Consider the following 7940-nt stretch of genomic DNA (forward strand, 5'->3'; position numbering starts at 1 on the left):
TTAATTATGGACGAGCCGCCGGTTTTGGAAAAAGTGGAAAGAAAGCGGCGCGGCCGGCCACGGAAATCTGACTTATCTCTACCGTCCACCAGTCATTCAGAATTCCAAAGTTCTCAAATGTTAGAGCAACCTCGTCTGCCCAGAAATCGGAAGCCCAATTGTCGTTTGTCCGATCTGATGGTCGAGTACGAAGTGGTGCGGCATCGTGGTCGACGGAGACCTTTTCCAATGGCAATCCATCATTCGAACAATCAATTCTTAAAAGATGTTCCATTTGCAACGAAAACAGTACATCTGGATAGTTCACCGTATGATATGATCAGAGCTGCTGAACAGACGTTGACAATGCCTTCGGTCGGTACAACGGATACCGCGAGTGGAGTTGAATTAACTTCGGACGATGCATCACTGCAGCAACAGCAAGAGCAAGAACATCAACAGGAACAGCAACAAGATATTGAAATGGTGGAGTCGAGACGGTTTTGCAAAGTTTATAACAGGCGTCCATCGTTGAGGCGTACAGCAGCGATGCGTTACATTGGCTACAAGCAAAGAAGAAGAAGACGTGGAACCGGCACTCGCCTCAGTCGAGGTCATTGCACCTCTGCTTTAAGGTTAACTCATGATTATGAGGAAGAACCTTTTTCCGAAGGAACGGATGTTAGTTGACAATTTTTGAAATTACTGTTAATAAGGTTTGCTAATTTAAATTTCTTTTTCCATTGCAGCAGCCGCCTTTGATCAAAAGAGAACCGAGCACACTTGATAATAATAATGGTAGTGAAGCGGCGTTTTCAGCAGGAGTAACGTGAACTGTTAAATGCAACGTTGGTGAAAACTTTTCACCTTTATCGCATTTTCTATTTAGGAAACAAGTCAGTATCGGTCCATGCCATCACTGCTCATGGAAGCTTCGTCAAGTAGTGTCTACGAGTCGTCGGAACATCGGTTTGCCAAAGCTTCTCAAGCACACGTGTCTTCATTACGTGCTATTACGGCAAACGCCCCACGATCGTTCAGCTTAATCAACCCGCCTTCTCTCACTCCTGTCACCCAACCAAGATCTGCAATATTTGCCACAGCCGTTCGATCCGTGAGAAGGTCAAATCCACAGTTCGGGATACGGAGAATAGTGGGCGTTCAACGTGCATTCGGTTCCACGTCCACGTTGCCCATGCGCAACAGTGCCCCTCGTCTTCCACTGTACAGCCAAGGACTCGGTGCAATGTTGTCGTCGAGTTTCACGTCGACTGCAACAACTTTTAACTGCAGCAGCACCAGTATCACCACTAGCAGCGGTGACACCCCGACGTTGGTTAGTCGCCCATCAACAATGTCCTCTTTGCCAATGGGTGCTGTCATTGCTAATCTCACTTTGCCCGAGAATATACTGGATGATACATTTGCTTCGGACCAAAGCAATGACAACAGTATATGACAGTGCGTGTGAAAAAATTGTCATTTCCAAGTTGTCAGTTTTTACTGATACAAACCCTATGAACATATACACTGCCTCGTCGTAAGATGATGATACTTTCATCTCTTTTATGAATTGCTGTTATTATTTATTTATTGTATATATTATATTTTCAAAAATCAACTCCATAAATGAATATTAATTTATCTTCATTTTCTTAAATTTCAGCCCACACTCAACACAGCATTATTTTGTAACGCATATAAGTAAATGTGACTGACTATCCTCTTTCTCCTCGATAGATGACGTAATTATTTTCTGTCTCTTTTATTTTCACTTCATACAGACATTCGCAAGTAGCCTGCAGCTTCGACCACACGTAATATGCGATGTTCTCCGCAGTACTAAATGAAATAAAGACAAGATTCGCATCACTACAACCACTGACGTCTACATATCACTAACCTGGTGTGGGTTTGAAAAAATCCAACATCTTTGTCCAAATTTTTGTGATCCAACTCTTCGGTCACCTTCTGTGCACAAAGTTTTAAACGTTAACTATTGAACTGTAATAAATGTGAATAACCTGCAGATGTAGTTTCAAGTCGTTCAGATTCATCGCCATGCCGGTGACGGGATCGACTGATTTTCGAACTGTCACTTTAACTAAACGTACACAGCAGGCCTTATTTGCATGCCAACCGAAGGGAATCTGTTTTACTTTTGTAATTATGACCGTGACCATTCACATTGTTGCATTTGCCGAAGATTTCTCGATTCTGCTGATCAGTAAGTTGTGAACTAAAACTGAACCTACTGAAATTGAAATTTATTACCAAGCAGTCATCAACCTGTGTAGACGATGACTGGCAGAAAAACTTTCGCATCTGGTCAAATATACGATTGGTTGAACATTCGTCGAAGACATAGCTTTCAAGAAGAATTACGTCAAACAATTACGTTGCATTCTATTGCACACCCTATTAACAGTATTTGTCGATTTTTTTCGATACCGGGAATACTGTACAGTGAAATTAGAGCTTCGCTCATACTTTCGTTGGATTATTTTTAAAATGCTTCTAATATTGAATTAATGAAACTGAAAATTAATATTTATTAGGTCTGATAAAAATTTAAAATAAAAACTATCGGGACAACAGAATTATCACGTGCCCTGAAAGGTCAAAGCTATATTTAACATACAGTATGCGATAATTACGTTCAAACGGTGCAATTTTTGCCTACAGTAGGGCATTAATTGTGAATGTTAATATTAGAACAGATATTGCCTGATCATTTCTCTATTTATCACGTTCAACTTAAAGCAGTGTACGAAGTAAATGTTCATTTTTGAATTCAATTTCGAATAGCTACATTAATAGCGAAACAAGCGCAAGTAAGGTATGGTTCTTAACTTATAAAATTGTTCTGTTTAATTTTATTTCTATACAGGAGTAAACTCTGCAGGTAGCTGATTTGCTTTATTTTTTTTAAACTACGTCTACTGTTTTATTTTTTCATGGGCACAGGCGTGCATTTTAACAATTTTAAGTTCAAGCCTAGTATTGGTAAATTTTCATTTTCTTGTTTCCATAGATTTATGGCGTATTATTTTGTATGCATTTCAGCATCGCATGTTTAATTAATTATTAAGGTCAGCAAACATTTCCTTATAGAAATTACGTCAATCTTCCCGAAAACGAGCATGAATTGTAGTGTTGAAGTATAAAATACGAGAACTTCAGATAAATGCCGTTTACCTATTTTATAATTATGTCATCGATTTCATTAAGATCTTTTCAAATAGTTCAATATATAACCATTCAGTCAAAAAAAAATATATATATATATATAGGATAAGGCACTACCTGAAGCACCAGTTTGTCGGCAGCATATCTCGAGTTTATAAGAAACGGTTCAAATCTATAAGACAATCTGTATTTTCATCGATCGGATTTGTCTGAGTGTGGACGTCTATTTTTACAATTTCGCAGCCACATTTACTACACAGGACTGCCTGTTCTACTTTCTCATTTGACTGCTTCAAAATGCTTTTTAACAAGCTGTTAGATTGAGATGAATCGCCACTAAGCAAAATATCAGATTCCAGTGGATGAGGCTTCTTGTCTTTTACACGGGGCGTCAGAATGACTGCTGTTGGTGGAAACGTGGAACTACTGCAGCCTATGAGTGTCTAGAACAATGCTTATAATAATTTTTTGCTTTCGTAAAATTTGAAAATTTTTACCTGTTCATCGGTTCGGTTGGTTAATAAGCTTTCACTAATTTCATTTTGAATAGCAGGAGAAGATGCGGACTTAAAGATGCATGCTTTAAAAAATTTAATTTCACTCAGTTAAATCTCCATTTAATTATATACCGAGTGCAGTCTGCTCGCATACATACATGGCTGGTTTTGAAGTAAGCGAACTGCGAGAATACAGTCATTTTTGTATCTTATCTGTAGCAGAATGATGTATGAGAAATTTGAATTAAATGAATATAATAAATATACATTATCTCGTGTTAGATCAGCATTCTTTTGTTGAAGATGGGACATCCTTGTCACAAGCTGATCAATTTCCTGACTGAGTAAAGATTTCTCATGCTCTGTTTTTTCGATCACAGCTAACAGCTGATCTTCAAGCTTTTGGTTATTTTCTAAAGTTATTGTATATGAATGAAGTAACCTGAAATAGCATGAAAAATCGTAAACGGTTCAAAATTTTTCTGCAACAGAAAGGAAAGACATAACCTTTCGTATTTATCTTTCCATAGTGAAATTTCCATATTTGTAGTTGACATGGATGAATGTGAATGGACGGATTGAAACAACAGACATTGAATGTAATCAGACTAGCCTTTCATTACCTTGGAAAAGAGGAGGGTGTTTCAGTTGATTACATAAACCGTTATACTCAATATGCCATATATTAAGAAGAGAATATCATAATGAAACATTTTTTGATAATCAAATTTATATTCTTACTTCTGCGATAAATTTTATTATTCAAAATAAACAAATCTGAAAAACATTCCCAACGATTTGAAAAACGTTAGAAATGCACATTAATGCGAGATAAGTTATTTATTTTTAACATTACGTCATATATAATGGCGTTTAAATAACAATCAAGTACAAATGTATATACATACTGTAAAATTAATGCACGTTCTGTGTTGATACGCAGATTGGCCATGACTTCCGAATTGAATTGTGATGCTGTTTTTGAAATGAAAAACTTGTATTACACGGGAAATTACTATGACTGCTCATTGAAAGCGACAAAATTAAAGGAGAAAACGACGTCTATCGATGTGAAATTGCAGTGCGATTATTTTATCCATCGTAGCAATATAGCACAAGGAATGTCTTCTATTACACTCGCAGATATTTCATCCAGTGAAACATCTCCGGAATTGTTTGCAGTTCGCATGGTAGCAGAATATTTAGAAAAGACAGAAAAGAGGCAATGCACTTATTTATACATTATATTACTTTCACATTACATTGTAATTCATGTCTATTATAGAGCAGATATTGTCCAGAATTTTACAAAAATAGCGAATCGTTTTCACTGGAATTCAGCTGTCATTTTTGCTATTGCAAAAATTTTGCATCACGAACAAGTAAATTTTTTATTTTCATAAAGTTATTTTATACGATTTGTTGTTTTTCTATGTTTTTTTGTTATAATACTGGATTTTCATTTTTGCTTTGTCTTGAACGTTTGAGTTTTTATTTCATTGAATTTTCATGAGTGTTTCCGTTTATATGTTCATTGTTTTTGTAGATTAAGGCTGTATGAAGTTTATTTAATTTTTTATTAAAAAGATAAAGTTTGCAGCATCAGGTTTTATTGGTATATTTTTAAATTTAATAATAGAAGATAGTGATTTATTTTGAGAAAATATTCCAGATGAAGTTAATTATCACTTGCGCAAAGCAGCTGGCAGTATAGCATATGTAAACATGGGGAGGAATTTTAAATACTTAAATACTTTTTTGGCTCCTTCTGACAGTAATAATTACTATTCATAATGAATATAAAATTTATTTAGAAATATGAAGATAGTCTGCGTTATCTTCATGTTTGTGGGAAATCATTAGACTGCTTGTACTTGACTACACTTTCACTTTTGGCAATTGGTCAAGTAGTTGAAGCAAAGTAAGAAAACCATTTTCGCAGTTGAATATTTTCATTTTACTTTTTATTTTAGGGAAACGGTCGCGAAAATGCAGAGACTAGATGATGATAATGTCATTGCTCACATGGCTTCAGCTGCAGTGAAAATGTTTTTGGTGTGTCCACGATTGTTTTATTTATTTAACTGTATATGTTTTTTTTCAGGGAAATGAAAATATCCAAGACGCATTTTACATTTTTAAAGAGTTACAAGAAAAATATGGTTCTTCTGCGCTGTTGCAAAATGCAGTTTTGTGTTGTTTTGTATTACAAGGGAAATATGGGGAAGCGGAGGAAATAGCCAATGACAATATGAAAAACTTTTCTCAGAACCCCGAAGTATTCATCAACGCAATTGTTGTATCTCTTATTCAAGGAAAATCTTATGAGGTATAAATAAGTAACATTGCTCGGTGTTGCATCGTTAGATTGCTGAATTGTTTAAAATTTAAGACTGTCAAACGCTACGTGCATTTGATGAAAGAAAAATTCGCATGCCATCTGTGGACAACAGATTTAAAGGAAAAAGAAAACGAATTTGATAGACTTTGTGAAACGTTCACTACATAGTGAGAAGAAAATAAAAACTATTATTTTCGAATGTACAAATTGCAATTGCAAACAAAGTTTCAGAAGGAAAAAATGAGGTTTGTGTCTAGCATTTGCAAAAACGAATGAAATAAAGAAACATTTATTATGTTTTACTTTGCCTTTTCAATCTGTTACTTTTAACAGTCCCTTTTGGAATGAAAGTATCGACATGTTCGTTCTTTTGTAACAGGACATGACTTGTATGCTGTTTCAAAAGAGCAACTAGTTCATCTTCTCCTTGACGAATTCCAACTGCTGAAACTGAGTGATAATTCAATACAGCGCTCAACTCGGCATTCAAGCTATTCAAACGAGCAGTGTGAACACCAGTTGAAGCTGCCAAAGCCCCAATTTGAAAAGCAATACCGGACGGCTTCACAACGTCATGATCAAATAAAGCGACCTGCAATCGCCTCTTTTCCAGGTCGCGAATTACTTCATTTAAGCCAATGGAGAAGTTTTTCCGCTCAGCTGAACATTGACCTGCTTCGGGTAGTGCAGATTCGGATTTACTTCGTTTTTTTCTTATCAATTGCAAACGAGTTGATAATCCACGAAGAATCGTAGTGGCATTTTCATCATCAGTTTCGGGCCATTGCACTGTTATTGGAAGTTTCAAAAATCGTTTCGGAGGCATCGATTATGCCCAAAAACTTCACCCCAATTTTATTACTGTAACACGTACAGTATACAATACGCAAAGGTACAAATAAACGGTTACACTTAAGAACTAATTTGCTTCTTATTATTACAGGAAAAAAGTTGAACATTTGAAAAATATTCGTTTATGATAACTATTTACTTTTTATTGATATGCAGTGAAATTAGGCAAAATCTACACGCTGAGGAAATTCGCGGGTTCATGCGCAATTGGATTGGTCAAATCTGAATTTCTGTTCCCTTTGCAAATCTGCGAAGCTATTTTTTCGTCATATTTTCTTTTTGGTTTTCAACATAACGGGATCTGTAGTTTTCTATTTTACGCTGCTGATACTGATCAGAGCTCATAATGCTCTCCGCACTGCAATTATTTCATGAAATGTAAAATTTTCCGTCCATTTCGAATAAATTCACTACGGTATGTGTATAAAATTTTTCATTTGATACTTTCTCACTGACTTATCTCATGTAATCGACCAATAAAAAGGAATTTTTCACGCGGCGGTTGCCGATATTTATTAATACCTGAGAGTCTATTGTAAGCGGACTGTACGTATCATGTTTTCAAAAATACAATCATGTAATTGAATTCTATGCAGTTCACGATACCTATTATTCATTTGGCATCCCATTGATAACAAACATGTCGCAGTTTGATTGTATTTTTCCCTAGTACATCATAATGAAATTACACTTATGCAAATGAACTTTAAATATTGTATTTTATCAAAATAATTAATTCAAAAGGATTGAAATATAATATATTACCAATTTATAACAAACTAATCCACATGGGCTTGGGATGTATTCTAATTTATCGACAAATTTGCATATAAGCTTAGATAAACAAATGGCATACCTATAGGGAAGTGCAATGTATTAAGGAATTTTTCTTTCATATTTCGAAATAGTACTGTACAATGATTATGTACAGAAACTGTTCATTATTCTCAGTTGATTATTTAATAAGATATTTAACAAATTGTTCGTTATCATAGGCATCAATTATAGAGAGAAATAATTCAATATAGCACGATATGAGTAAATCATTCTTTTCAGTTTAACTAATTGTTACATCTGTATCG

At 35.2% G+C, this 7940-nt stretch overlaps 5 protein-coding genes across 5 annotated transcripts; 2 read left to right on the forward strand and 3 right to left on the reverse strand.

Annotated features, from left to right (window-relative positions):
• The first annotated feature begins 6 nt into the window (after positions 1–6).
• Tsp_10852 (conserved hypothetical protein) lies at positions 7–1687 on the forward strand. The gene is made up of 3 exons (XM_003370195.1): positions 7–660; positions 869–1315; positions 1646–1687. Exons 1-3 carry the CDS (start codon positions 7–9, stop codon positions 1685–1687), a joined length of 1143 nt encoding a protein of 380 aa, XP_003370243.1.
• Positions 1688–1755: 68 nt separating this feature from the next.
• On the reverse strand, positions 1756–2345 carry Tsp_10853 (6-pyruvoyl tetrahydrobiopterin synthase). The gene is made up of 5 exons (XM_003370196.1): positions 2269–2345; positions 2167–2233; positions 2004–2129; positions 1883–1975; positions 1756–1821 (listed from the first exon to the last, which is right to left on the reverse strand). The coding sequence occupies exons 1-5, from the start codon at positions 2343–2345 to the stop codon at positions 1756–1758; spliced, it is 429 nt and encodes a 142-aa protein (XP_003370244.1).
• Positions 2346–3320: 975 nt separating this feature from the next.
• On the reverse strand, positions 3321–4222 carry Tsp_10854 (conserved hypothetical protein). The gene is made up of 4 exons (XM_003370197.1): positions 4173–4222; positions 3824–4107; positions 3666–3748; positions 3321–3611 (listed from the first exon to the last, which is right to left on the reverse strand). The coding sequence occupies exons 1-4, from the start codon at positions 4220–4222 to the stop codon at positions 3321–3323; spliced, it is 708 nt and encodes a 235-aa protein (XP_003370245.1).
• Positions 4223–4615: 393 nt separating this feature from the next.
• Tsp_10855 (7 transmembrane receptor) lies at positions 4616–6174 on the forward strand. Its single transcript, XM_003370198.1, has 5 exons — positions 4616–5047; positions 5480–5586; positions 5639–5720; positions 5770–5994; positions 6058–6174. Exons 1-5 carry the CDS (start codon positions 4616–4618, stop codon positions 6172–6174), a joined length of 963 nt encoding a protein of 320 aa, XP_003370246.1.
• Positions 6175–6298: 124 nt separating this feature from the next.
• Positions 6299–6832, reverse strand: Tsp_10856 (hypothetical protein). Its single transcript, XM_003370199.1, has one exon. The coding sequence runs from the start codon at positions 6830–6832 to the stop codon at positions 6299–6301; it is 534 nt and encodes a 177-aa protein (XP_003370247.1).
• Positions 6833–7940: the final 1108 nt, after the last annotated feature.

The sequence above is a fragment of the Trichinella spiralis genome (genome assembly GCF_000181795.1).
Source record: "Trichinella spiralis strain ISS 195 chromosome Unknown Scfld1085, whole genome shotgun sequence".
In the NCBI taxonomy this organism is placed as follows: Eukaryota; Metazoa; Nematoda; class Enoplea; order Trichinellida; family Trichinellidae; genus Trichinella; species Trichinella spiralis.

Bases quoted from the DNA above. Each gene is read 5' to 3' on its own strand.
- Tsp_10852 (XM_003370195.1), top strand. From the start codon at position 7: ATGGACGAGCCGCCGGTTTTGGAAAAAGTGGAAAGAAAGCGGCGCGGC. The intron at 661-868 runs GTTAGTTGACAA...TTTTCTATTTAG, and splicing joins CTTTTTCCGAAGGAACGGAT to GAAACAAGTCAGTATCGGTC. The intron at 1,316-1,645 runs GTTAGTCGCCCA...CTTAAATTTCAG, and splicing joins GCGGTGACACCCCGACGTTG to CCCACACTCAACACAGCATT.
- Tsp_10855 (XM_003370198.1), top strand. From the start codon at position 4,616: ATGACTTCCGAATTGAATTGTGATGCTGTTTTTGAAATGAAAAACTTG. The intron at 5,721-5,769 runs GTGTGTCCACGA...GTTTTTTTTCAG, and splicing joins CTGCAGTGAAAATGTTTTTG to GGAAATGAAAATATCCAAGA. The intron at 5,995-6,057 runs GTATAAATAAGT...TTAAAATTTAAG, and splicing joins TTCAAGGAAAATCTTATGAG to ACTGTCAAACGCTACGTGCA.
- Tsp_10854 (XM_003370197.1), bottom strand. From the start codon at position 4,222: ATGTCAACTACAAATATGGAAATTTCACTATGGAAAGATAAATACGAA. The intron at 4,108-4,172 runs GTTATGTCTTTC...ATGCTATTTCAG, and splicing joins TGGAAAGATAAATACGAAAG to GTTACTTCATTCATATACAA. The intron at 3,749-3,823 runs GTATGTATGCGA...AATTTTTTAAAG, and splicing joins CTTACTTCAAAACCAGCCAT to CATGCATCTTTAAGTCCGCA.
- Tsp_10856 (XM_003370199.1), bottom strand. From the start codon at position 6,832: ATGCCTCCGAAACGATTTTTGAAACTTCCAATAACAGTGCAATGGCCC.
- Tsp_10853 (XM_003370196.1), bottom strand. From the start codon at position 2,345: ATGTCTTCGACGAATGTTCAACCAATCGTATATTTGACCAGATGCGAA. The intron at 2,234-2,268 runs GTTGATGACTGC...TTTCAATTTCAG, and splicing joins GCCAGTCATCGTCTACACAG to TAGGTTCAGTTTTAGTTCAC. The intron at 1,976-2,003 runs GTTATTCACATT...ACAGTTCAATAG, and splicing joins ACTTGAAACTACATCTGCAG to TTAACGTTTAAAACTTTGTG.